Below are 26,879 nucleotides of genomic sequence, written 5' to 3'. Positions count from 1 at the left end.
GGTGATGTGCTAACCCTGCTCAGTTTTCCCCCTGTCCTCTGGCCTGAGCAGAGAAGCCGCACGTGGGGCAGCCGGACTCTGATCCCTCTGCCACCCACAGACCCACTTCCTCTCTCTCTCCCTCTCTCAGCTAAACAGCTCAGGTGGCTGAACAGTGACCGACTCGCCGCTGGCCCCGAGGTGGCTGAAGGCCCTGGCTCCCCCGAGGGCACCAGACACCCTGCCCTGGCAGCCACACTAGGCCCCCAGGAGAACCCCGGAGCTGCCCTCCTGCCCCAGCGTGTGGCACGCAACATTGGCCCAGAGGGGAGATAATGCCCTTCTGTTAGGAGCCAGCTAGCCAAGGGTGTTTCTCGCCCGCCTGAGTGCCAATGAAAGCTTGGAACTGGGACTCTCAAAGGCTCAGGAACCAGAGACAAATAAACAGATGCCAACATTAATTATTTTTTTAAAACCACCTTGTAACTTCGGGCGGGGGGTGGGGGGAGAGGGGGCTGATTGGCTTTTTGAAGGTGAGGGAGTAGTTTGCCAATCTGGTTTGATTCCAAAGTCCCTTTAACTCCTGCCAAAGGCCGGGTTGACTTGTATGTGTTTCTCATGACGAAAGCGCTCTGGCCGCAGCAGAATTCAATTCTGATTTCCGTGTAATTGCGACAGATCAGAGCAATGTTCATTGGTAGGCATTTTTTTCCGATGTTTAGTCTATTTCACTTTGCATAGTTGCAAGAAATTATGAGTGGGGGGAATCAGACAATGATGTAATGACAGTCGCCTTCAAGGTTCAAAAAGTTAAAGCTTTATAACTGTTACATCACAAATTGTCAGTGTCCCGGGTAGAAATAGACAAAGTAACTCTCCTTAAATCAAACTGTTATTGCCAAGCAGCCTTTTTCTTACTTTGGCCCTCTGTAAATGTTGATTGTTAGCGCTGCCAATAATCCTGCCTCAGTTTGTGTGTGTGCGGAGAAATCGATGGTTCCCAACGTGTACTGATTAAAACGGGAATCCTGCCCACCTGAGCGATGCTAGAATGTTATTTTAACAAGCAACCTCGTTCATCTCGAATGCGCCGGAACACCCTCTTTGGTAAGTCGTATTTATTAACTCTTTGCAAAGCGGCAGGTGTCCCTGTGGTAAAGTGCCTGCTATGCTGTCAAACAGCTGGGTTTTGGGTAAATGAAATTTTCTGGGAAAAGGTTTCATGTGACAAAAATATTCCTACTTTTGTTGAAGAGCCAAACACATTTCAGTTTTTGGCCATTACGTATGAAGGGTTTTTGGCATTTCAAAACAAACACATGTTGATGGTTTTTAAATGAAAACCTGAACATTTTCCCAGGAAACTTTCACTGCCTAGAACAGAAGAAAAGTTTTTCATTTTCATTTAAACTTTCTTTTTGGGGGTGCGGGAGAGGAATTCCCCAACCACCTCTCTGCTTCAAAGACCAAAACTGTTTGCTTCACCCTGCGAGAATCCTTGAATTCAGACCTTGCAGTTTTCTCTAGATTTAATCCTGAGTGGAGCGCAGGAGCTGGTCCAAGAGGTAACTATAGCAGGACCGCTTGGAAATAGTGACCATAATACAATAGCATTCAACATCCCTGTGGTGGGAAGAACATCTCAACTGCCCAACACTGTGGCCTTTAATTTCAAAAGGGGGAACTATACAAAAATGAGGGGGTTAGTTAGACAAAAGTTAAAAGGTACAGTGACTAAAGTGAAATCCCTGCAAGTCGCGTGGGCCCTTTTTAAAGACACCATAATAGAGGCCCAACTTCAATGTATACCCCAAATTAAGAAAAACAGTAAAAGAACTAAAAAAGAGCCACCGTGGCTTAACAACCATGTAAAAGAAGCAGTGAGAGATAAAAAGACTTCCTTTAAAAAGTGGAAGTCAAATCCTAGTGAGGCAAATAGAAAGGAGCACAAACACTGCCAGCTTAAATGCAAGAGTGTAATAAGAAAAGCCAAAGAGGAGTTTGAAGAACGGCTAGCCAAAAACTCCAAAGGTAATAACAAAATGTTTTTTAAGTACATCAGAAGCAGGAAGCCTGCTAAACAACCAGTGGGGCCCCTTGACGATGATACAAAAGGAGCGCTTAAAGATGATAAAGTCATTGCGGAGAAACTAAATGTATTCTTTGCTTCAGTCTTCACGGCTGAGGATGTTAGGGAGATTCCCAAACCTGAGTTGGCTTTTGTAGGTGACAAATCTGAGGAACTGTCACAGATTGAAGTGTCACTAGAGGAGGTTTTGGAATTAATTGATAAACTCAACATTAACAAGTCACCGGGACCAGATGGCATTCACCCAAAAGTTCTGAAAGAACTCAAATGTGAAGTTGCGGAACTATTAACTAAGGTTTGTAACCTGTCCTTTAAATCGGCTTCGGTACCCAATGACTGGAAGTTAGCTAATGTAATGCCAATATTTAAAAAGGGCTCTAGGGGTGATCCCGGCAATTACAGACCGGTAAGTCTAACGTCGGTACCGGGCAAATTAGTTGAAACAATAGTAAAGAATAAAATTGTCAGACACATAGAAAAACATAAACTCTTGAGCAATAGTCAACATGGTTTCTGTAAAGGGAAATCGTGTCTTACTAATCTATTAGAGTTCTTTGAAGGGATCAACAAACATGTGGACAAGGGGGATCCGGTGGACATAGTGTACTTGGATTTCCAGAAAGCCTTTGACAAGGTCCCTCACCAAAGGCTCTTACGTAAATTAAGCTGTCATGGGATAAAAGGGAAGGTCCTTTCATGGATTGAGAACTGGTTAAAGGACAGGGAACAAAGGGTAGGAATTAATGGTAAATTCTCAGAATGGAGAGGGGTAACTAGTGGTGTTCCCCAAGGGTCAGTCCTAGGACCAATCCTATTCAATTTATTCATAAATGATCTGGAGAAAGGGGTAAACAGTGAGGTGGCAAAGTTTGCAGATGATACTAAACTACTCAAGATAGTTAAGACCAAAGCAGATTGTGAAGAACTTCAAAAAGATCTCACAAAACTAAGTGATTGGGCAACAAAATGGCAAATGAAATTTAATGTGGATAAATGTAAAGTAATGCACGTTGGAAAAAATAACCCCAACTATACATACAACATGATGGGGGCTAATTTAGCTACGAGTCAGGAAAAAGATCTTGGAGTTATCGTGGATAGTTCTCTGAAGATGTCCACGCAGTGTGCAGAGGCGGTCAAAAAAGCAAACAGGATGTTAGGAATCATTAAAAAGGGGATAGAGAATAAGACTGAGAATATATTATTGCCCTTATATAAATCCATGGTACGCCCACATCTCGAATACTGTGTACAGATGTGGTCTCCTCACCTCAAAAAAGATATTCTAGCACTAGAAAAGGTTCAGAAAAGAGCAACTAAAATGATTAGGGGTTTAGAGAGGGTCCCATATGAGGAAAGATTAAAGAGGCTAGGACTCTTCAGTTTGGAAAAGAGAAGACTAAGGGGGGACATGATAGAGGTATATAAAATCATGAGTGATGTTGAGAAAGTGGATAAGGAAAAGTTATTTACTTATTCCCATAATACAAGAACTAGGGGTCACCAAATGAAATTAATAGGCAGCAGGTTTAAAACAAATAAAAGGAAGTTCTTCTTCACGCAGCGCACAGTCAACTTGTGGAACTCCTTACCTGAGGAGGTTGTGAAGGCTAGGACTATAACAATGTTTAAAAGGGGACTGGATAAATTCATGGTGGCTAAGTCCATAAATGGCTATTAGCCAGGATGGGTAAGAATGGTGTCCCTAGCCTCTGTTCGTCAGAGGATGGAGATGGATGGCAGGAGAGAGATCACTTGATCATTGCCTGTTAGGTTCACTCCCTCAGGGGCACCTGGCATTGGCCACTGTCAGTAGACAGATACTGGGCTAGATGGACCTTTGGTCTGACCCGGTACGGCCTTTCTTATGTTCTTATGTTCTCCGAATAATTAAATTAACTCATAATGGTGCTGCTCTTCTGTGTCTCTCTTTAACTAGCGACGCTCTGGGTGGGTGGGGGTCGCTGAGATTTCCAGTCCTTTCCCCCCCTCCATGAAAAGCTGGGGTGTGAAAAGCCCCCCCTCCCCCGCAGGTATCTTAAAGGGTCAGCTCGAGCCTGCTCGCGGACGGGGACTGTCAGAAAGGCACCGCAGCTCTCTGGGTAATACAGATCGGTTCTAGCAGGTGAGTACAATCCAGGTGCAATTCCCAGCGGATGGTTCTGATTTGTGTTCAAGGATCGTGTCACATCGCATGAGCGAAGCACACGGGGCAGCGAGGGGCAGCCCGCCCTAGGGCGGCGTGTGTGTGTGTGTGTGTGTGTGTGTGTGTGTGTGTGTGGAGGGGGCTCTCTGGGAGGTCTCCCGGGCACAGGACAGGGGTCACGGGGTGAAGTTCTCCAGCCCGTGTTATACAGGAGGGTCAGACTGGATGGGCTGATTGACTCTGCGGCCCATCACATGCCTCAGCAACGGGCGGCTGACAGTCTCCCCAGTCACCCACCCGGGCAAATAGCAGGGAGGTGTCTCTGCAGGAGCCTTGGAGGGATCAGAGCGGCTCCGTAGCCTGGAAGCCTTCAGAACAGCCCTCGGCAGCGAACCCGGGACCCTTTGCTGCCCTGCCTCGAGCATGCGCCTGGCTTAGCCCCAGAGCCTGGCTAGAGGCTGGGTCCTGGGGCTGCCAGAGCCATCGTCAAGCCCCCTGCGTGTCCCGCCGTCCTCTTCTCTGGGGGCGAGGGCCCTGCCCCGAGTTCAGGCCCTGCAGCGTGGGCCCGTGAGTGGGACCCTGCGCAGCTCCTGACCCCGCACTCAGCGGTGCCCCTGGCCCGTGGGCAGGGGGGCGGCCTGCGTGGCAGAGGCAAGGTGTGGTGACAAGTCCAGACGGGAGCAGGGCCTGCTATCCCCGGACCTTGCTCCGGCTGTCGCGCAGCGCCTCGAGCTTCGGCCCCAGCTCGCTGAATTTGGGCCTCTTGCTCTGGCTGAAGGCCCAGCAGCTCAGCATCAGGCCGTGCACCTGGGAGGAGAAAGGGGTGTGGAGCCATGAACACGGAGCGGGGAGAGGGACGCGCGCAGCAGAGCCCACCCCCACCCTCGGGGAAGCACGGGCGCCTTACCTCAGCGGGGCAGCCGGGGGGCGCGGGGAGCCTCCTGTCGTCCTTCAGCAGCTCCAGCAGGTGGCAAATGATCGGCATGGGCTTGTCACGTCCCATCATGCGGAGAAATTCCTGCGAGGCAGGGAGGGAAAACGAGGCAGGAAATGGAAACTCTGGGGGTGGACTGGTCTCCCTCCACAGGCAGGAGTGGGGATTGCGAGGTCTCTTTTTAAATCGGTTTTCCCCCCTTTCTCCCATGGTCAGATGTGACTTTGTCTCCCTCCACAGGCAGGAGTGGGGATTGCGAGGTCTCTTTTTAAATTGGTTTTCCCCCCATGCCCTATAGTCTCCATGGTCAGATGTGACTTTGTCTCCCTCCGCAGGCAGGAGGGGGGACTGCAAGACCAGTTGCTTTTTCAAAATCTGATTTTTTTCACCATACTATATGGTCCCCGTGGTCACCCTTTAGTCTATCAAAGCTCCATTTACAAAGGGGTAATCAATACCGAATCGAAGTTCTGTAAGCAGGTTACAGACGTGACGGGAGGGCATCGGAGATGGTTATGTGCACAGCAAGGTAAGGTGGCACGGAGGTTGTATGCAACCTATTGACAGGGTTGGACTCTAAATATTAACCAGGTTTTAAAGTATTGATTTGTCATTTATCACCTTTGTCAACTAGGTATAAACTGAACTTTCACATAACCCACGGCCGCCTTCAGGAGAGGAAGCTGCCAGTTTAGTCTGCCGTGGATGGGTCACTTGTGTGCAGTGTTTGCTCAGATAAGTGGCCAAGGGGGGGCACCTTGCAGTGGGACAGCATCGGGGCTCACCTGTGCAATTTACTGCTGCAGGACATTAGTGAAGCAAGGAGCTTCATTGGCTTCTAGGGGCTTAGATATTTATTAAGTCACAAGGGTTCTCAGCTCTCATGCTTCAGGGTATGAGCTGACTGGGGTCAGGAAGGAATCCCAGCCCCTCCCCTGGTAGGATTGCCCCATTAGGAGCACTCTGAGGCAGGGGAGTTAAACCTTCTGAGGCATCCAGCGCTGGAGCATAAGAGGATCATGGGGTTGTTCATCGAGGCAGTCTCAAATGTACCAGGCCAAGTTCAGCTCTGGTGTAAGGGGGGGCAGCTCCCTTGGTTGTCCAGCGGGAGATGTGCCTTTCCTGGCAGCAGAGACTGAGAACCTCCGAACGCCTGGCACCCGTGGCGCTCGCGGGAGACGCCGCCCTTAGGGGAAGCTGCCGCTAGCGGTCTCACCTCGGAGGGGCTTTGGCTTCTGTTGCTGTACGTGAAGAGCTCGTAAAGGACGACTCCAAAGCTCCAGACGTCGGACTCGCGGGAGAACACGTTATCCGACAGGGACTCGGGCGCATACCTGGCCGGGGAGGAGGCGGTTAGCGAGGTAGGTGGGTGAGCACCGGGCTGCGCAAGCAGAGGGCCCAGCAAGGTACTTGTTTGAAGCCGGATGGTTGTGTGGGGTGAGGGCTTCTCCCCTCCAGAGACAAGAGGGGCAGAGAGAAGGCAGTTTGTCCCCAGCCGGAGACAATGAGCCCAGCTCGATTGGCGTCAATGGGAGCTGCTCCATTTTACGCCAGCTGAGCAGCTGGCTGAGTATTTTAAAATTCAACGGTTTTGACCTCAAAGTCCCCCCTGGGCGGTGGGCCCTGTATCAGAGAACTCCAACATCCCGCCCCCGCCCCCCGTTCCCCATCTATCCAGGCATCCCTCGTTGCTGCTGTACGGGAGCACCGGGGGAGGCAGCTGAGTCTAGTAGACAGAGCACAGGGCGAGGGGGCAAGAATCCCCTGGTTTTATTCCCAATTCTTTCACTGACTTGCTAGGGTGCGTCAGGCCCATGCCTCAGTTTCCCCATCTGTAGAATGGGGTTGACAATACTGCTCTCACAGGGCAACTGTTTAGCTGATGTTTGCAAAGTACCGTTGTTAGCATGGACTGGTTAGAGGTGTGAAATGGCCCCTCCGGCAGGAAGGCTGGATCGTACTGTGGGTTGGGGGGGCACTCAGAATCTCCCCAGCGCTCAGTAAGAGGTTTATCCCCCTTCCACAGAGGGGAGAAATGCAGAAATGTCATGGCCAAGGCTGCACAGGGAGTCTGTGGCAGACCTGGGAAAAGAACCCAGGAGTCCTGGCTTTCAGCTGCTCTGGGAGCTGCAGCCCGTCCCCCAGCAAAGTGCAGCCCAGGGCCTCCCCTACCAGAACACGGGGCTCTGTCCCGGCTCCCGCACCACGTAGTACTCCTTGTCCTGGGGGAGCAGCTTGGCCAGGCCAAAGTCCCCGATCTTCACGTGGGTCTCGTTCTCCACCAGGATGTTCCTGCTGGCCAAGTCTCTGTGAACGTAGCGCTGGGATCCCAGGTACTCCATGCCCTGGAACAGAGATGCTGAAAGTCTCCAGCCGGAGGCAATGCACGCCAGTCCCACAGGGGTCCCTGGCTCCGGTTCTGGGAACCCCACTCCCTGCCTACCCTGAATCGGAGAGCCAGCCGGCCCTGCTCCATGCACCCACCTGGGCTTGGGGAAGGGAGGACGGTCGTAAGGCGCAGGGGCCGGGTTGTGGTTGACCTGGGCTTATGTCCCAGCTCTGCCACAGGCTCCCGGGGTGACCTTGGGAGAGTCACGTCACTGCTCTCTGCCTCAGTTTCCCATCCCCCTTGCTGTGAATGGGGGGCACGGAGCAGAGGAGCTGCATGCGGGGAGGAGCCTGGGGGTGCAGCCGGGCTCCCTACCTTACATATCTGCCACGCGTACAGCAGCAGCCGCTTGTGGTCCAGGCGCTCCTGGTTCTTCTGCAGATACTCCCTCAGGCAGCCTTTGGGCAGATACTCCATGACGAGCCGCAGGCTCCTCCGCCCTGGCGGGTGCAGAAAGGACGTCACAGCCGTCCTGGCCCCGCGCCTGGGCGCTCAGCCCCACCCCGCGCCCGGCACTCAGCCCCGCCCGGCACGGGAGCCCGCCCCGCGCCCGGCACTCAGCCCCGTTAACCCTTCCTTGCCCAGGCCCCGGCTCACCCAGGCTGTAGCACACGCCCCGGTACTTGACGATGAAGTCGCTGTGCAGGGAGCGCAGGATGGCGATCTCCCGTTCGAAGTCCTGCAGCTGCTCGGCCGAGCTCTGCTGCAGCCGCTTCACGGCCACCAGCTCCCCGGTGCTGTCGTCCAGCGGGTCGTATCGACACAGCTCCACGCTGCCGAAGTTCCCCTGGCGAGGGAGAGGGAGCGGAGCGCGTGGAGCCTGGCAGCTGGGGGGCTGATGGACACAGCCGTGGCAACCCCCGCCCCCCGGGGCCTGCATCCAGGGCCCTGATCCCCACGCCCCACGTCACCCACCCGAACCCAGCATGACTTTTCGTCTCCCCCAGCGGAACCCCTCCACCCAGACTGCCACTGGGCTGGGGGGCAAAGATCTGCACAGCACTAAAGCGGGTGATACCTGCCTGTCCTGCGGAACTCCCTGCTACATGAAACCATGGAGGCCGAGGGTCTCGAAGGTTTAGCTGTGGAGGTGGAAAACGGAAGAAACTGGCCCTTGTGCAGGGCGGTTGCTGCACCATTTAAATCCACCGAACTAGTGCTGAGGCCTTGTGTTGGCCCCTCTGCAAAGGGTGACGTTAGCCCCGGGAGCAGATCCCCCGTGACATTCAGGGGAAAGTCCCCGCTTGAGGAAAAGGAAACGCACAGCCCCATGCGCACCCTGGGGTCAGGCTGCCAACGTTAGCCGCTCCAGCCAGCCGGCACGAGCGAGCCGTGGGAGGAAGGGGAGCGGGTCGCCCAGCCGGGGGGGCGTTTAACACCCAAACGCCAGGTGAGGGCGGTGCAGAGACGCGGCCCCGCAGAGTGACTTGGCGTGAAGGTAAAGCACACAAGGAGGCTGGGGCCTGAGGTGCAGGACCCGGCTGTGGTTCCTTCGGGGGCCTCACCTTGCCCAGCACACACATGTACTTCAGGTGCCGCTCCTCATAGAAGGCGGGGTCCTGGCACGCCGGGCCTGTGATGTAGCCCCAGAAGCCGTCCTTGGCTGGGAGCTCGCTGGGCGACAGGTCCGACAGCAGCTCGTAATCTGAAACGGGGGAGGACGGGCATGTCAGGCTGCATGGGCAGCTCCCACCGGTGCCCCCCACGCCCAGCCACCTCTGGCTGCAAACCGCCCCTGCTTTCCACCGGGCAGTGGCAGCACCGGCGTCATCCTGAAGGGGGCGCTACCGGGCCAAAAGCAAGCAGGGCTCCGGATTCACGGCCCTGGGCAAGCTGGCTGCTCTGTGCCGGCCCATCTGCCCTGCCCATGGAGCTGTACCCTGCTTGGTGCCATGCCCTGGAGCCATCCTGGCCTCACACCCAGCCAGGCCAGGGCTGGAAGCAAGAGAGACCATGGCCAGCCTGGCAAACCGGGGACCAGCGTCGTCCGCGGGTGCCGGATCTCGGCCGTTACCGCCGGGCGTCTGGCTTGGGAGCTGCTGTCTGGGGCAATCCCACCCCCCGTGTTCTCAGCAGCCTGCTCCACATGCGCCGGCCGGGCACTCACCGGAGGTGATCAGGCTGTTGAGGTCCCTGATGATGGCCCGGAAGGAGGGGCGCCAGCCCGGCCGGTAGTCCATGCACTGCGTGATGAGATTGGCCAGCTCCGTCCACCTGGGAGCCGGCAGCTGGAGGCTGTTCTGGTAGAACTGGAGTTTCTAGCCAGGGGAAAGGGGGTGGGGGGGGTTAGGCGTTGCTCTGCCTGGGGATCACCTGGGTCCCCCCTTGCTCGGTACCCGACACCACCCTCTGCTTCCAGGTCACTTTGGCACCCAGTGATCTTTGAGTTTGCACAGGCTGGAAACCATCCTGATGCGCATCCCCCTTGCCATGAATTGGGGGTGGGGGGTGGCTAAAGGTGGGCCTGACAGGGCAGAAGCCCTGGCGTTCGGGTCTCCTAGCCGGCTGCAGTTTCCATCTGCATTCGCCCCAGGTGAAGGGGGATGCCGGGAGGAGGGGCCAAACCCCCTCGTCGGTTTCCACGGGGAAACCATTGTTGGTTTGGTTTTGTTTTTTAAATCTTTTTAAAAACAGGATGCAGCGGGGGAAGGGCGGATTTCCTTCCAGCAAACGCCCCTCCCCCGGGGTCAGACGGAGCCTTGCCAATTGAAATGGCTTTATCACAAGTCGCAGGACACTGGGGATTTTTCATCAAGTCCCAGCCCTGGGAGTCATGCTAGTTTGTGCGAGTCTTGGCTTCCATTTAAAAAACAAAAAGCAAAACATTTGCCAGCCTTCCCGGCTGGTGAGGACGTGGGGACCCCGAGGGGCTCAGGCCCCAGAAGGCAAAGGGAAAAGAACCCAACATTTTTAACTCGTGGATTTTAAGCTGATCGCGATTTGGGGGAGCCGACAACCTCGCGTCACGTGAACGCTCGGGGTTGGCCCTACTCCCCCAGCTTGGCGGGCGGGGGGAACGACGTGCCGGATTCTGATTCCTGTAGCCCAACGGCACCTTAACGAACCAGAGCGACCCCGACCTTCCCGCTATGCCAAGGTTGCGGGCCCTGATCCTGATCCGCCTCTGCCCGCCCAGGCCCGCCAGCAGCGACAAGGGGCCTTGTGAGTTTCCAATGGCGCATCGCCACCTGGTGCCCGTGAGCCGGGGCAGCACTGCGCCGGAACAGCTGCGCCGGGCCGGGACCCTCCGAAGAGGAACTTGGCCGAGAAGTTGCCATGCGGTTGGCAGAGAGTTACTGCAGGTCGGACCCGCTCTGCCGACACCACCCCGCACCTCCAGGCTGGTAAAATCCCAGCCGCCGCGGCAGTAGGAACAGAGGAAGGGAAATGACCTCAGAGCCATGGGAGGGGGGATTCCAGGGAGCAGAGGGGCTGACTCACCAACAGGGGCTCCAGGGCACTCGTGGGCATGGTGCCCCCGCTGAAGATCTCCCACACGGTGGCGCCGAAACTCCACTTGTCCGACTCGAGCGCCAGGTTCTTGGGGTCGCTGATGCACTCGGGGGCCACCCAGGGGATGCGGTCGATCAGCACTGCAAGGGAGCACACATCGGTGGGGTGAAGGCAGCTCTGCACACGGGCACCCTGGTAACTGTCGCCAGGCGTCCCGCTGCCCCCACTGCCAGCCAGCTGCCAGAGCCCAGCACAGGGGTGGGGGTTAGAATCCCAAATTGACAGCTCCTTTGTGCCTAAATCCCATTTGAAAATGAGATGGAGGCTCCTAAATCTGCTGGGTATGACCAGGCTGAGCACAACAATGCCCAAGTACCTTTCAAGATCTGTGCCTTAGCTGCCCCGTGCCTCAGTTTCCTCTCTGTGCAATGGGGATCGTAGCCCTGCCCTGCCATACATTGCAGACTGTGAGGTGCCCAGATACTCTGGTGATGGGAGCCAGGGAAGGCCCTGGGAGGGATCCTGAGGGTCTTTCCTCAGTGGAGACAAATCGGTACGTTTCAAGGGAGACTCTTCTCCTTGGCTGAAAGGCAGGGGATGGAAGGATGCACTTCCCCAAAGGATGCATCTGTCCCTCCCCAGCCTTGTGGGGTGAGAGTCGTGATGGGAGCCAGCAGGGCACGCTCCGCCCCAGGGAACTTACTTTCCTTGGCCAGCATGGTGAGGCTGACTCCAGGGTCGCTGAGCTTTATGAAAGGGGGGCTGCCGCTGGCGGCGTCCCCCTCCCTGGCCAGCAGGACCTTCTTAGCAGAGACATTGCCGTGCACGATCTTCTTATCCTCCTGGGGAAGGAGCGAGGTGGTCAGATGCAAATGTCAGCAGCAAACAGCCCAGCGTGACTCTTTATTTCCCCATTCACCAGGCTATTTGGGCCTGGGGCTGTTCTTTATCACTCACCGTTGTCCGTCTTTTACAGCAGAATCTAGGGCTTTGATTTCCAGAGTACTGAAAGTGCCAGGGATGTGCAGCTGCAGAGCTATTTCTGCTGGCTCACCCTGGCCACCAGACCAGGTGGGCCCTATCAGCACCCACCCAGGAGGATCAAATGCTTTGATTGCCTCACAGAGGGAATTAAGGCTGGCCTGCAAGCCTAGAAATGGTCCAACAGAAAGGGGGGAAGGCTGGGCTGTTAAGGTAGGGTAACCTAGTGCACAGGATTGGGACTCAGAAGACTTGGCTTCTATTCCTGGTTCTTTCACTGGTCTGTGGCTGTTGGGGGACCTTGGGTAAGTCACTTGTCCTCCCTAGGCCTCAGTTTCCCCTTCTATAAAATGGGTTGATGATCCTGTAATTGAGATCGACTGACGAAATGCGCTAGGTAAGAGCGACGGATTCTTATTATTACTGAAGTTAACCATGAGGGAAACCCCAGGGAGGGGGTGAATTTGGACGTGTGTGTCCCCGTGTGTGTGTCAGGAGCAGGACGAGTCATTCTCAGGTTTAATAACTGCCCTGGGTTAGGGTTAAACTCCCAGGCTTTGACTCCTTGTAAATACCAGCGTGCCTGCCTGCAGGGCCCCAGGAGGGCGTGCTGACGTTGGGTGATCAAGGGGATATTGGCAAGGTGGTTGGGGAGGGGGCTGACTGCGAGCCATCTGCCAGCTTACCAAAAAGTTGAGGGCGTAGGCCAGTTGTTTGGACACCTCCAGCTTCCAGCTGGCTGTCACCTTGCCCCCGGACTGGTTCTTCTTCAGGTAGATGTCCAGCGCGCCGAACCGGACGTATTCCTGCACCATGATACCTGCGTGGAAGGGGCAGGGATCAGCGTCTCACGACAGCAGGCTGGGCAAGGGCCACTCGGCTACGTAGGCCGTGTTTGCCTGACTCAGCCCAGGGAGGATGGTTCCTGTATCACAAATACCTGCAAGGACCTTCTGGTTGTGTCCTTAGGATGTCTTGCTGGGTCAGGGGAATAGAACCCAGGAGTCCTGACTCCCAGCCCACTGGATCCCACTCCCTTCCCAGAGCTGGGACTAGAACCCAGGAGTCCTGACCCCCCCCCCCGCTACCGCTCCCGTGCCCCACGCTGCCTTCCAACAGAAATGTTTTAGTGAGGCTGATGCACAAATCTCACCATATGTATTTTGGGGGGAACTTTAACAAGTTTTTCCTCTGCGGAGTGAAAACCATGGACACTGCAGCACTGGCCCCAGCTCTGGGGGCGGGAGGGGGGCTGGTGGCAAAAGCAGCAGGGAATCAGGTCTCCTGTGTTCCCAGCCCTGGGGCCATGGTTAGGTCTGAGGGTTAGAATAGGGGTCGGAAAGGCAGTCAGGTTCTCTCCCCAACCCTGGGAATGGGCTCTGGGTTAGAGGGGGCTGGGAGTCAGGACTCCTGGGTTCTATCCCCAGCCCCGGGAGCAGGGTGTAGACTGGTGGGGGGCTGGGAGTCAGGACTCCTGGGCTCTGTCCCCAGCCCCGGGAGCAGGGTGTAGTCTGGTGGGGGGCTGGGAGTCAGGACTGCTGAGCTATTTCTGTTCCCAGCTCTGGGAGGGAGTGTGAGCTAGTGGTTAGAGCAGGGGACAGCTGGTGATGGGAGAAGTGACTGGGAGCCAGGACTCCTGGATTCCAGTCTCAGGAAGTGAAACCGACCAGTATTGACTCGCTGGGAGTGTGAGCAGCATAAACGGTGGAGCAAGACCCTGGCATTTTGCCTGGCCACCCCCCGCTCTACTGATCCAGGGGCCTTCGCAGCCACGCGCCTGCTCTGGCAGCCTCCCCGGGAAAGGCCCCGGCGCGGGCGCTACTCACTGTTTTCCTTGATGCTGACCCCGTACAGCAGGACCAGGTGCTTGTGGGAGATCTGGCTCATGATGCTGGCGGCCTCGAGGAAGGACTGGAACGGAGGGAGGATCAGGGTAAGGGTAGGGCTCCCTGTTCCCTTGCTTTGTCTCTGGCCTGGCTGCTCTAGGGCCAGGCCGCGCCACGCTGGGCTCGCTGCAGGGAGCCCCGGGCGTCGGCTCGTGCCCCTGCCCCCCGACCAGCCCAGGCCTCACCTCGGAGCAGTTGCCGTGGCTGCTGTCCATCACCTTCAGCAGGACTTCGGTCTCGCGACACTCACTGTCCTCCTGGTCCCGCTTGATCCCCCGGTAGATCTTGGTGAAGGATCCCTGGCCCAGGTTCTCGCACTGTCAGGAGCAAGAGCGAGGAGATGGGGGGAGGGGATATATAACCAGGGGGCACCCCCCCTCCATCCACCCTGCTCCCCCTGGAGCCAGGGCACAAGCCTTCTGCACCCCCTTTGCTGAGAGCTGGGCACCCACCTAACTCCCACAAGCCTCCTCTAGAAATCCCTGCCCTCTTGTGCCCATCACCCTGGTGTCTGTCTCCTCTCGCAGGCAGGGACGGGTGTGGGAGCAGTGCACGGCCCTGCTGCCTGTCTCCCTTTGCTCCTGCCATCGGCACTGGAGCAGCAGGGATGGTGACTGAGGTAGAGGACTGTGCCTGCAAGCTACTCCCGGTTTACACCAGAGCGAAAGGATCAGGCCCTTGCCCTCAATATCGCCCATTTCACAGAGAGGGAAACTGAGGTACCGAGTGGGGAAGGAACTCCCCCAAGGTCACATGGTGAATCTGGGCCAGAGCCCGGGAGTCCTGCCAATGCCCCCTCCCCACGCCATCCCCTGCTGTAACCATTAGCCCACGCAATCCTTTCAGAACTGGGAAAAGAGCCCAGGAGTCCTGAGCCGCCTCCCCCAGGCCCCTGCTCTAACCACTTCTTCTTTCCCAGTCCTGGGCAGAGAACCCAGGAGCCCTGGGCACGTCGCCCCCTTCTGGGTTTGATCCAGAAATGTGGCTGGGAGAGGAGGGGCAGGGGACTGTCCCTGTGCCCAGCCAGACCCTGGCGTAGGCCCTGCCTCTCCCCACTTACCATTGTCAGGTTCTCCGGCTGGATCTTGTGGAACATCATCTGGGTGACGCTGCGGCGTGGCGCAGCGGGGGAGCCGGGGAGCTGGCAGCAGCTGCCTCGCACGATCAGCAGGTTGGATTTTTCTTGGAGGGAGAGGAGAGGGAAGGGGAAGAATCTGCAGGGACCATGGCGTGGGGTGGGGTGGGGGGGGGTGTCTCGCCATGTAATTCTCAGATGCTCCCTCACTGCTCAGCGGGGGTTAGGGAGGGGGACAACGCTCCCCCAGTTAGACCCAGGGCTTGGCCTTGGATGTGCGTGGCTGGGGGGTTAGACTGGGGACACCCCCCCAGTGGATGTGCATGGCTGGGGGGGTTAGACTGGGGACACCCCCCCCAGTTGGATGCGCGTGGCTGGGGGGGTTAGACTGGGGACACCCCCCCCAGTTGGATGCGCGTGGCTGGGGGGGTTAGACTGGGGACACCCCCCCCCAGTTGGATGCGCGTGGCTGGGGGGGTTAGACTGGGGACACCCCCCCCCAGTTGGATGCGCGTGGCTGGGGGGGTTTAGACTGGGGACACCCCCCCCCAGTTGGATGCGCGTGGCTGGGGGGGTTAGACTGGGGACACCCCCCCCAGTTGGATGCGCGTGGCTTGGGGGGTTTAGACTGGGGACACCCCCCCAGTTGGATGCGCGTGGCTGGGGGGGTTAGACTGGGGACACCCCCCCCAGTTGGATGCGCGTGGCTGGGGGGGTTAGACTGGGGACACCCCCCCCCTGTTGGATGTGCGTGGCTGGGGGGTTAGACTGGGGACACCCCCCCCAGTTGGATGCGCGTGGCTGGGGGGGTTAGACTGGGGACACCCCCCCCAGTTGGATGCGCGTGGCTGGGGGGGTTAGACTGGGGACACCCCCCCAGTTGGATGCGCGTGGCTGGGGGGGTTAGACTGGGGACACCCCCCCAGTTGGATGCGCGTGGCTGGGGGGGTTAGACTGGGGACACCCCCCCCAGTTGGATGCGCGTGGCTGGGGGGGGTAGACTGGGGACACCCCCCCAGTTGGATGCGCGTGGCTGGGGGGTTAGACTGGGGACACCCCCCCAGTTGGATGCGCATGGCTGGGGGGGTTAGACTGGGGACACCCTCGAGAGTCTCCGGCTGGCGCAATGGTCCTCAGCGGTGCCCGCAGGGCAGCCTGCGCAACTGGGCTTTAAATGTCGCTGGCCACGCCCCCTCATTGGCCACGCCCACCACTGTGACATCACAGACCGTTGAACGGCCGTTGGTTTCCTCATCCCTCCCCGCTCCATCCCATTGGCCAGGCAGCACCTGGCTCATGCCTATGGGTCGGGCCCACCATGTGCCCCGAGTCTGGATCCAGCTGGCGCCACACCCTGGCTTTACCTTTGGGCCGGGGAGGGCAGCACGTGCCCAGGCGCAGGGCCACCCCGTCGGCGTGCAGGGTGCAGTTCTGGTAGGTGCAGAGCAGCTCCTGGAGGCTGCAGAAGCGCCTGGGAACGCCGGAGAGGGAGTAGCTCCCGTCCTTGTCCCTCTGGATCAGGCAACCCTTGTAATCCCGTCCGAAGCAAGTCTGCACGGGGGGAGAGGAAATCGGGGCCAGTTACCCAGTGGTGCCACGTGTGACCCAAAGGATCCATCAGCCACAAGGAGCCCCAGTCAGTGATCTGGGCCAGCAGGCGCTAGGAGCTGGGGACTGCGCTTCCCGAGTGAGATGCATGGGCTCCCTGATGCTAAAGGCAGAGTCTGCATAGCGGGCAGGGGTGGTAGAGGGGGTCCTGGCCCATCCAAGGAGTTGGGCATCATTGGCTCTGAGACACCCCACGTAGACCTAGGTCCATGAGGGGCAGTTGTCTACACAGCCAGGGATGGGACCAAGGCAGAGAAATCCATGCCGGGTCTTTCCCCTGGGGGCCACGCCCAGCATCTGACCCAGGTGAGACCTGAATCCCAGTTCCAGATCCTCTCTCCTCCCTCGGGTTGGCTGACTCAGCCTGGCCCTTTCCAGCCTGGATGGGTCACTGGGGAATCCCGGACTGGACTCCCACGGATCCCTGTTGGGTAGAGGTCCTCCCCGGCACAGGGCTGGGAAGCATGAATAAACTCTGTGATGCCGAACAGCTTCTGGGAAGCAGCTTCTGGGAAGCAGCCTGGCATCCCCCTGCTCCCCAGGCAGCCAGCAGAGGACGGGTCCCCTCCATAGCGACGTCTTACCTTGATGCAGACAGTGAGCAAGTAGCTGTCAAAGTCCTGCAGGCTGCGGCGGAGGAGGTAGCCTCCCTCGTCGTTCACTGCCAGCTTCTTCACTGCAAACTCGGACCTGCAAAGCCCAGGCCCGTGTCAGAACCACGCTAAGGTCCCAGCTGCCAGGAACCAACCAGAGCCCTCAGCCATGGGATCGAGCACGGCTCTACTCGGTACTGCCCCTTTAAGATACTGCCGACTCACTGAGCACGCTCAGTGCCCAGGCCTGGCACATGGCTGCGTGACGCTTTGCATGCAATGAAGGGTTTTGCCTCCCCGCCGGATTCCGGCGCCGCCGTTTGGAAGAGGAGCTGCGGTATTTGGCGCCCTAGCGCGTCAGACACGTGAAAGGCAGCGGGGGTCTTTCACAAGAATTAGCTGGGATCTTTTCCCCTTTGATGATACTTCCCAGAGAAGGTTCTCCGAGCCCTTTACAAATATTAATGATACCACATAAGGAGTCAGTCATTGGTAGAAGCAAGTCTAGAACCCAGGAGTCCTGGCTACCTTCCCTGCTCTAACCACTAGATCACACTCCTTCTCAGAGCTGGGAATACTACCCCCCTGTAGAAAAACGCTTTCCCTTAAAAATCAATTTCCTTGTTCAAGCATCATCTCCCTCCTTCTATTTCAGCACAGCTCTGGTGAACAGAACAAGTGCAGTGCCCCTTCAGAGCCATAAGGGGGGAACAGCAAGCATTGTTTTTGTGTAGGTCCTACCTAAAAGATTACTTGACATTTCCCGCAGAGGGTATTTTTCACACTCTGCCCCCAGGACTCTAGAGCCCGGGGCTGCCAAGTTGGCAGGGGAGTTGTTGTGGTCTAGTCAGGCGGCGCCACTGCTGGCCAGGGTCCCGTCACCATCCCCACCTGATGGGTCCATGACACTGGTTCTCCATGTTCTCCAGCAGCCGGGGGGGAGCCACTGCCTTGCAGAAATAATGGTGGGCGTCTGCTGTCAGCCGGTAGTAGCCGTCGATGAGGGAGACGAAGGATAGGGCCTCCCGCAGCGTGAGGAACTCGACCTCCTGCAGGGGGAGAGACAACGGGGGCACCGCTGGAGTCAGAACCAAGCCTCACAGCTGCATGGAGCCCTTCCATGCCACAAGCATCCCTCATGCTCTGCTAGGCCAAGCCGGTGGCACTGAGCCCTGGCCCTGTGCAGGGGGCGCTGTGGAAGGAACGGGCAGGGCACAAGGGCAAGTCCATCGTGCCCCAGGACCTGGGATGCCCACTGTCCTTTGCCCATGTGGAGGCCTGGCGAGGAGGAGAAGGAAACCCTTGCGAGGGGCTGGTTCTGTGACGGGGGATTATACAGTAACAGCAGTGGCTTTGTTTCCTGTGTACCGTGCCTTTCAATCTCTAAGGACACAGCTGTCTGCAGCAGACCATTTTGAGTTGCGTCTAGTGCAGACTTCACAGAGGAGACGCACCCGTCACGCTCTCTCTGGCTTTTGCTCGCTCATGGAGACTTTACTTTGGTTCATTCTGCACAACTGCAAAATAGGGAGCGACTGGCTAGGCTGCAGGAAAGGTTCTGGCAGCCATGGTGGATCGGGAGTCCGCAATGTGATACCGGTGCGAAAAAGGCAACCAGCCTGGTGGGCTGTATCCCTGGCTAAGGCTAAAAGGGGTGAAAACCTAGGGTGATGCCATGGGAGGGGCCCAGGATTGCTAAGCCGAAAGAAGAGGTGGATGAGGCTTGTTTTTAAACAACTTTTCGATGGCTATTAGCCAGGCTGGGCAGGGATGGTGTCCCCAGCCTGTTTGCCAGAAGCTGGGAATGGGCCACAGGGGTGGATCACTGGATGATTCCCTGTTCTGTTCATTCCCTCTGGGGCACCTGGCACTGGCCACTGTCGGCAGACAGGATACTGGGCTAGACGGACCTTTGGGCTGACCCAGTCCGGCCGTTCTTATGGGCTTATGTTAACTAACAAAACCATCCAAAGCACTGGACTTGGTGGTGATGGGGGACTTCAGCTACTCAGACAGCTGTTGGGGGGATAACACAGCAGGGCCTGGATTATCCAACAAGTTTTTATTGCAGAAGGCGGAGAAAGTGACTTGGGGAGAGGCTGTTGTGGGTTTGATCCTGGCAGACAGGGAGACACTGGTTGAGAATTTGAAGGTGGAAGGGCGCTTGGGCGTCATGACTCGGTAGCGTTCATGTTTGTCCACAGGAGAGCAAGAAAAATGACGAAAGGTCTAGAAAACGGGACCAGTGAGGAAAGATTGAAACAACTGGCTTTGTTTAGTCGGGAGAAGAGACGACTGAGGGAGGCCTGATGACAGTCTTCAAGTACGTAAAGGATTGTTACAAAGAAGAGGATGATAAATTGTTCTTAACCGCTGAGGGCAGGACAAGAAGCAATGGGCTTCAATTGCAGCAAAGGAGATTTAGGTTAGACGCTAGGAAAACGTCCTCGCTGGCATGGGCAGGGCCGGCTCCAGGCACCAGCCCAGGAAGCAGGTGGCCAATGGAAAGGGGCGGCACGTCCGGCTCTTTGGCGGCAGGTCCCTCAGTCCCTCTCGGAGGGAAGGACCTGCCGCCGAATTGCCGCCGAAGAATGAAGCGGCAGCAGTAGAGCTGCCGCCAAAGTGCCGTTGATCGTGGCTTTTTTTTCCCCCTGCGGCTTGGGGTGGCAAAAACGCTGGAGCCGGCTCTGGTGGTGGGAGCTGAGCCCTGGCATTTACCTAGGGAGGCTGTGGAATCTCTCTCACTGGAGGGTTTTAAGAACAGGCTGGACAAACCCCTGCCAGGGCTGGGCGAGGGTCCCCGGGTCCTGCCTCAGCGCAGGGGGCTGGATGCGCTGACCTCTCGAGGTCCCGTCCCTACATTTCTAGAAAGGACCCGGAGACCTGGGGGTGCCCAAAAGGGAACAGCAGGCAGTAGGAATGAGCCAACTCCCCCACCCCCACACTCACTAGGATCCTGTTGTCCGTCTTGGTGACGGTGACGATCCGGTTCTCCACGGGGTTGCTATCCCGGCTGGCTTGCTTGATGCTGATGTCGGCGATTTCGGGGAAGTCGCAGAACGGCTGGCGGCTCTAGGGTGAGAGGAGGAGAAGAGGGTCACCGAACTGAGCACGGGCAACGAGAACCGACCCGAACCATCCCCCGAGCCTCGGCGCCTGCGTGAGGCTTCGGACGCAGCAGGAGGGTCGATTCTTAAAGCTGAAGTGAGGGGCTGGGACTAGGTCTGTCCCGGAGAGCGACCCTCCCGCCTGGCTGCTCGGGGCTGGGATCAGACGGGGGGAACAGAGGACACACAAAACGACAGAGGTTTAGGGCAGCTGGGGCACAAGCCATTGCCCTCCCAGTTCCCTCCTGCCATAGACCTGCGAGTTCTCCAGCGGCCCATCGAGGCTCCCGGAAACGAGAGAGCAGGACAAGGGCTGAACTTCGCCGGAAAGGAAAAGCCGTCGGGCCCTTCCTGGCACGGCCAGGCAGGAGGAGACTGAGCCACACTGCGGTGGCACCGACACCAGGCAGGACTGTGGCCCCCTCTAGTGGCTGCGGCGGGCTAGAGGTTTCTGGCTAATTGGCTGAAGCAGGAGAGGTTGGAGCTTTCAGCTCCATGGGTCCCAGGTTCACTTCAGAGGTGAGGGAAGGACGGCAAAAGTGTGTGGGGGGTGGGGGGGAATGGCCCCTGTATAACAAGTACGGAGCAGCAAAGGCCTTTGCCCCCCCCCCAGCCCCATCTCTGGTGTTGACGGTTCAATCCCCCAGCTGAGCCATGTGGGGTGTTCGCTCCTGCCCCGCGTCCTCCCAGCCTCACCTCGTCCCCGCTGTGGCTCCAGAAGATCCCGTTCTCCCCAGACACGTGGATGAGCCTCTGCTCCTCCTGGCCCGGCTCGCAGCCGCTGGGGGCTCGGACCGGGAAGCTCTCCTCCACCCAGGTCCTCTCCAGCTTCTCCAGGTCGATCAGGTACTTGAGCTTGAGGGCGCAGTCGTCGGTCTGGCAGCCGCTGATCTTCCGCAGGGACTTGTGGAACTTCCTCCGGATCCGCTTGCGGGTCAGGAAGCTTTGCTGCTGGATCTGGTGCCGGAGCGTCTCCGGGATGCAGGATTTGTAGCTGGGGGTGGAAGAGGAGGATGGAGGAGACCAGGTCCTGGCCTAGCCTCCCCATCAGCCCCTTCTCCAGATGTTATGTGAGGGGAGGGGGGTTGTTTGGCAGGTGGCCCTTGGTAGCTCGCCAACTGGGACCCATGGTACCTGCTGGCTGGGGGCACTGGGAGCCTGAGAGCCAGGCCTGGGTAGCTGGGGGTGAGTCCGTGGGGGAGGGGGGATTTGTGTCTTCTCTGGTGGCTGCTGCTGGAACCCAGCAGGGCAGGGAAGTGGATGGTTTTGGCCTGCGTTGGCGGCTGCTTTGGCAGCTGGAACTCGGGGCCAGACGCTAGAAGGGACGGATCCGGATCCCCCTGCCCTGCTGGCTCCCGCTCTCACCTGACGCTGCTGAAGATCTCCTCCAGGCTCCACTTCCTCTCCTTGACCATCCTCAGCATGTCCAGCACGGCCAGGCTGAGACACTCCTCCTGCATCTGCAGGCTCAGCGCCCCCTCCATGCGCCCGCTGATGAAATCGCTGCGGGACTGGGGGCCACCCCCAAGAACACCACGCGCGGTCAGCTCAGCACCCGGCTGCAATCACAGCCGTCTCCCACGCCCCGCAGAGCAGCTACGGTAGCACAGCAGGCGCCAGCCGGTGCTCCGGGAACGCCGTCCCCCGCCCCCCTTTCAGGGATGTGGATACAGGGCCACAAGTGAGTAAGCTTCCTTCCGAGGGACTGGGAGATGCTGAGGGACCTGGAGCCCCCTGAGAGATGCTTGATCCCGGGGTGACTCCGTCCCCGGCAGCGTCCCCCCAGCTTTACAGCCATGGATTTCCTGCCCAGGGATTTCCACGCTCTCGTTACACCTTGTCCATAACCCAGTCTGGGCGGCGCCCGAACCCTTCGTGCTCCTGGTATCAGGCTGGCAGAGGCCCACGCAAGCGCCCAAGGTGCTGGCACTTTGGAGATCAGGTGTAATCCCCAACTCTGCCCCTGGGGCCTTGCACGGCTGCGGGCAGCTGCTCTGTCTCTCTGCACCTCCCCCCTCAGCTGTATGGGTGTGTGCGTGTGATGAACCGGGGTGCAGCCGAACCGGGAAAGTGGTTGGGAGATGCCATGTCCGAACCTCACAGCTGGGTGTTTGACGCACCTGGCGGATGACGCTGGTACCTGATTGTAGGGGACGAACACTCTGCGGCAACCCCCCACCCCAAGGCATCACTCACCTGCGCGAAGAGATAATTGATGGTGGGACAGTCCAGCACGGCGCTGGCTCGGTCGTTCAGCAGCCCGAAGCGGTACGATTTCCCCGGCCCAAACCAGTTGGGGAAGAAAAACCTGCCGAGGAAAAGGAGCTCAGCTCACTTCTCTGCTCCTCGGCACGACCCTCCCCGCGGGACGGCTGCTCGGGGGCGAGAACTGACCCTCTCGGAGTGTCGCTTCTGCCCCTGGGGTGACCAGCTCCCCGGGGTGATTTCTATGGGGGGCAGCGATGTGCAGGTATAACAGCAAGGATTAAAGAGGACCAAGGATGTTGGCAGGATGCTAAACGTCCCTGCATCGGGGCATGAGCCCCAGCCTCCTGCTAGGGGGATGGACGCAGGATAAGAGCCTATGGGGAATATAAGACCCTATCGTTCCCTGGGAGACTCTATGGGGGCAGGTTGTCCCATAACTCTTTCCTGGGGGGCTTCTTGCATCTGCCTGTGACCGGCCACGGGCAGGGACAGGATGCTGGACAAGATGGGCCGTGGGTCTGATCCAGTCGGGGGCTTCCTCCGATAGGTTCACGAACCAAACAACATCGTCAGGAAACCCTGCCCCTGAGATGCTCCATCATGAACTCATGGCCCTGCTCAGGAACAGACAGACCTCACTGCTCTGCGGCTGGGTGGCCCCTGGCTTGGGTGCGGAAACCCTGCGTGGAGATGCAGGGTAATTAGCGAGTGATCCCCCGAGCTCCAGGCAGGACGTGGTTCGTGGGACCAGAGGGAGGTAGGGGGCTAGGACAGAGGCGCTCCTCCCTGGAATCCCCAGGAGCCTGCGCTGGCGGGGAAGCTTAGCCAGACGTCTCTGCTGGGTTTGTGAGCTCGCAGGTGCCCGAGGAAGGGGGTGAATCCGGACAACGCCCCGGGAGCTGGGCGCTCAGCGACTGGGGCAGGGAGTTCGCAAGCACCTGATTCTGTAGACGACAACTTGGCAGCTCGAATTGTCCACCGTGAAGAGGTGGTTGGGCGGGAACCAGCATTTCAGATCTTCCGTTGCCAGGGCGAAGAGGGAGTGGCAAACGGGCAGGATCCCTGCAGGGAGGAGAGCGGCAGGTGAGGCGTTTCGGCAAACCCGGCAGGAAACCTGACCAGCCCAGGCACCAGAGCGGCTCGCAGGCGCCCAGGGCTGGTGGATGGCTTGTGCCATGGGTGGCCATGGTGGGAGGAAGCTGCAGCCACAGCGGCTGGTTAGCCAGGCGGCTGAGCCCGTCGACTGCACACAGCTGCAAAGAGCAATGGCCGGGCTCCTTGGCCAGGCTGACTTGGTGCCTGTCCCTGCTTTGAGGGCACCTGGGGCTCCTCCATTCCCGTAGCCCTGGGGGTGGGTCTATATAGGGCTCAGGCAAGCGGGGCTTGTGCGAGTGCCCCGAAAACAGCCAGGCAGGCAGAGCTTGGAAGTGGCAGCTCAGGCTATGCCGTCCGCCCCTTCCCCCCCTTCTTAGGGTTCAGAGCCGAGCTCCGGCCTGCCCCTCGCGGCCACCTGCCGAGATCGGATAGCAGGGCACTGACACTCGGCCCCAGGCAGGTTACAATCTAGCTCAAGGGCTGGAGAAAGGGGGGTTCGTTCTCCCCATGTAACCAATGGGGAAGGGGGAGCGATTACCCAGCAGCTAGGGCAGAGCTGGGAACTGACCCTGGATCTCCTGGGCTGCAAGGTCCCCCCCACCGGACATGGTCCTTGCTCTGCCCGTGAACGCTGGTGCACGGGGATGGTGACGCGCTGGGCGTTGGGCTCCTCCCATCGCACACAGGGCAGGTGCAGCACCGGGAGAGCGTCTCACTGCTGTCCCCGTGGCCGACCGGCGCTTCGGGCTGCGGCCACCAGGTGGCGACATAATTGCGGCGGCTCGGAAAGGTGTGGGGGCGGGGCCACATTCTCCCCTCCCCCGCCCCGGATCCCATCCCCAGGCCCCCGCGCCCCGCTCACCGCAGGCCTTGGCTGCCGCCACGCAGAGCTCCTCTGCCAAGTACTCGCCGTACGTGAAAGTCAGGACGCCGCCCAAGTCGGGGTCCGATCGTGGGGCGTTGGCCGGGTGGTACAGGTAGACCTGGAGCGTCCCCGACTCCATGGAGGACAGGCTGCAGGACCTGTTTCCGATCAGGGGCGTCTCCTCTCCGAGGGGGGCCATGGTGGGAAGCAGCCTGCGGCGACACCAGGCCGGGGCTGGTTAGCCGGGCTCGAGGTGCAGTCTCTGCGCCCCCTGCGCTGGGCTGTGCCTCCGGCACTAAACGCCAGCACAGCCGGGCGGATCCGAGCCCAACGGCGCCGCAGCACCCAGATTTCCCGGGACAGTCACCTCTGAATATGGACCCTCCTGGCAAAACCGGGGCAGGCAGCGACGCTGCTCGGCTCCCCTCGGCTCCTGCAAGCCCCCCCGCCTGCTCTCTAGCAGGTGCTGGGTCCCCTCCCCTCCCGGCCACTTTGCGCAGAGCGACGTGGCGAGCTAGGAAGTCAGTTTCGTGCCGCTGCAAAAGGCCCCGGCCGCTGCATCGAATGCACCTCCCCCGCCCGGCCCCGGCCTTCCTTTCCAGAGTGATTGTGATCAGAAAGTCGACCATGAGAGCAGCCTCCTGCTTGCAGTCTGCGTCATTCCCCTGCGTGGGTTTGAGTCACAGCTGCCTGGCTGGGGGCAGGACTCTAGGAGGCTGGGCACTGCAGAGGCCAGAGGGGTCAGCCTGGGGCATCCTCCACCCCCGGCTTCTCCAGCTGGAGCAAGGCTGGCCCGAGCCCTGCAGAACAGAGCCGGTGCGTTATTCCGGTGGCTTCCCCACACACCGCCTGCCCCTGGGCCTGGCGAGGCAAAGGCCTCGAACCACGGTACTGCAGACACTGAAATCCACCCGCCCCGAGGCGGCAGCGAGGAAGAATTCCTCCATCGAGCCCGCGGAGTCGACACCGGGGCGGAAGTTGGCTCGGCTCACTTGCCAAGGGCGTGACATTTTTCACGGCCCTCCGTGATGTGGCTACGCTGGCCTAACGTCGCATCGTAGACTAGTCCACGGGCGAAGCGGACAGGTCGCTCAACCCTTGGCTGGCCGACACCTGGGCCAGCTGGTGCCAACGTCACGAGCTGAATTGTGGTCTCGTGGCCACGCGAACCCAGGCTGCGCTCGTCGACCTCAGGCGCTTTCCAGGGGAGACTTTCCAAAGCATCTCTGTCACCCCAGAGCTTGCGGCCCATTTTCAGAAGCTATTTAAGTGCTTTGAAAAAAACTTGCCCTCTCTCCCTCCCTGGCCGCCTGCCTGCCCGCTGCCGCTGGCAGTGCCCGCCTGCAGCAAACCCTCCCCTGGCCTTCGCCAGCCTGCAGTTTGGAGAGGTGACATGGGGAGCGAGAGGAAATGACCTTGCCAGTGGCTGTCAGGCCAAGGACGCCTCCCTTCCCAGCGAGCTGATGCTAATCTCATTTCTCGCCTCATTCCGCTGCCTTGTAAGACACACCCGGAGTTGAACTGCTGGGGGGAGGGGGGCAGGTCCTTGGTTACGCTCCGGCTTCTGTAGGCCCAGCCGTGCAAACGGGCAGGGGAGCGCTGCCCTCTGGTGTAAACGGGCAGGGGAGCGAAGAATCGGGCCCCACGACTTCAACTCGGTTCGTCTCTTGAACTTAGAATCAGAGTCACGTGGGGCTGAGAGGGGCCGTGAGTACATTCCCCTTCCTCCCCACTGCGTGGGGAATGGTCCCTGTCCTCCTGACAGGAGGGGCTGAATCCAGGGACCCCATCAGACCATCTAGCCAAAGGGCCTCAGCCCACTCCACAAACCTAGGAGTTTTACAGATGGGGAAACTGAGGCACAGAGGCCAACCTGTTTAAAAAGTGGCCTGGCAGGGCTCTGAAAATCTCAGACATCTTACGCTGAGCAGCCAACTCTCTCGGCCCGCGAGGACAGATGACTAGCCAAAGTCCCCTGGGAGTCGGGGCAGAGGTGGAGCCTAGATCCCCTGGAGCCCAGTTCAATGCCTTAACCCCAGACCTAGCCTCCCTCCAGCCCTGCCAAATCTCCTGCTCACTGGCGGCCTTCTCCGTTCGCCTCTCGCTAACAGGCTGGGCAGACAGAGCTCGCCCCTGCCACTGGCTGGCCCCGGTCCTGAGAGACAAACCGTGCGCAGCTGAGCGGCCTCGTCCGGCTTCCTCCTCTGTTATCAGCACAACCCTCTGCGATTTCCCTCTGGGGCCGGAAAACCTCGGGGGAGGAAACCGAGCCCCCCCAGCTGCTCCACGCGGGGCTCGCGAGCCAGGCTGCAGCCCCCTGCCAGGCCCCCCTGCGTCCCCGCCGGGGAGACCCAGCGCGTTACCTCGTGGGGGGGGACGGCGCTCTGCCCTCGCCGGCGGGCCAAGGCGCCAGCGGGCGCAGTTTCCTCTCCCGGGGCTGGGCCAGGGAGCTGGGCATGGATCGGGCTACG

General features: G+C 58.9%; 1 protein-coding gene across 1 annotated transcript; it reads right to left on the bottom strand.

Moving 5' to 3' along the window:
- Positions 1-3,836: 3,836 nt before the first annotated feature.
- On the bottom strand, positions 3,837-26,879 carry JAK3 (Janus kinase 3). Its single transcript, XM_044998396.1, has 24 exons — positions 26,772-26,879; positions 24,406-24,620; positions 23,387-23,510; positions 22,437-22,548; positions 21,606-21,751; positions 20,937-21,234; positions 20,083-20,205; positions 18,025-18,182; positions 17,125-17,230; positions 16,297-16,483; positions 14,918-15,039; positions 14,043-14,174; positions 13,798-13,882; positions 12,658-12,791; positions 11,694-11,832; positions 10,979-11,130; positions 9,645-9,795; positions 9,043-9,182; positions 8,135-8,324; positions 7,853-7,977; positions 7,321-7,493; positions 6,365-6,482; positions 5,122-5,232; positions 3,837-5,021 (listed from the first exon to the last, which is right to left on the bottom strand). Exons 1-24 carry the CDS (start codon positions 26,864-26,866, stop codon positions 4,905-4,907), a joined length of 3,453 nt encoding a protein of 1,150 aa, XP_044854331.1. The 5' UTR covers positions 26,867-26,879; the 3' UTR covers positions 3,837-4,904.

The sequence above is a fragment of the Mauremys mutica genome, chromosome 24 (genome assembly GCF_020497125.1).
Source record: "Mauremys mutica isolate MM-2020 ecotype Southern chromosome 24, ASM2049712v1, whole genome shotgun sequence".
Classification (NCBI taxonomy): domain Eukaryota; kingdom Metazoa; phylum Chordata; order Testudines; family Geoemydidae; genus Mauremys; species Mauremys mutica.
The sequence above is the reverse complement of the archived record's forward strand: the minus strand, read 5'-3'. Positions and strand labels throughout refer to the sequence as shown.

Excerpts from the sequence above, each read along its gene's own strand:
- JAK3 (XM_044998396.1), bottom strand. The coding sequence starts at position 26,866 with ATGCCCAGCTCCCTGGCCCAGCCCCGGGAGAGGAAACTGCGCCCGCTG. Across the intron at positions 16,484-17,124 it reads TGCTCACTGTCTGCATCAAG|ACTTGCTTCGGACGGGATTA; the intron begins GTAAGACGTCGC and ends CCCCCCGTGCAG. Across the intron at positions 5,233-6,364 it reads GAAGCCAAAGCCCCTCCGAG|GAATTTCTCCGCATGATGGG; the intron begins GTGAGACCGCTA and ends CCTGCCTCGCAG.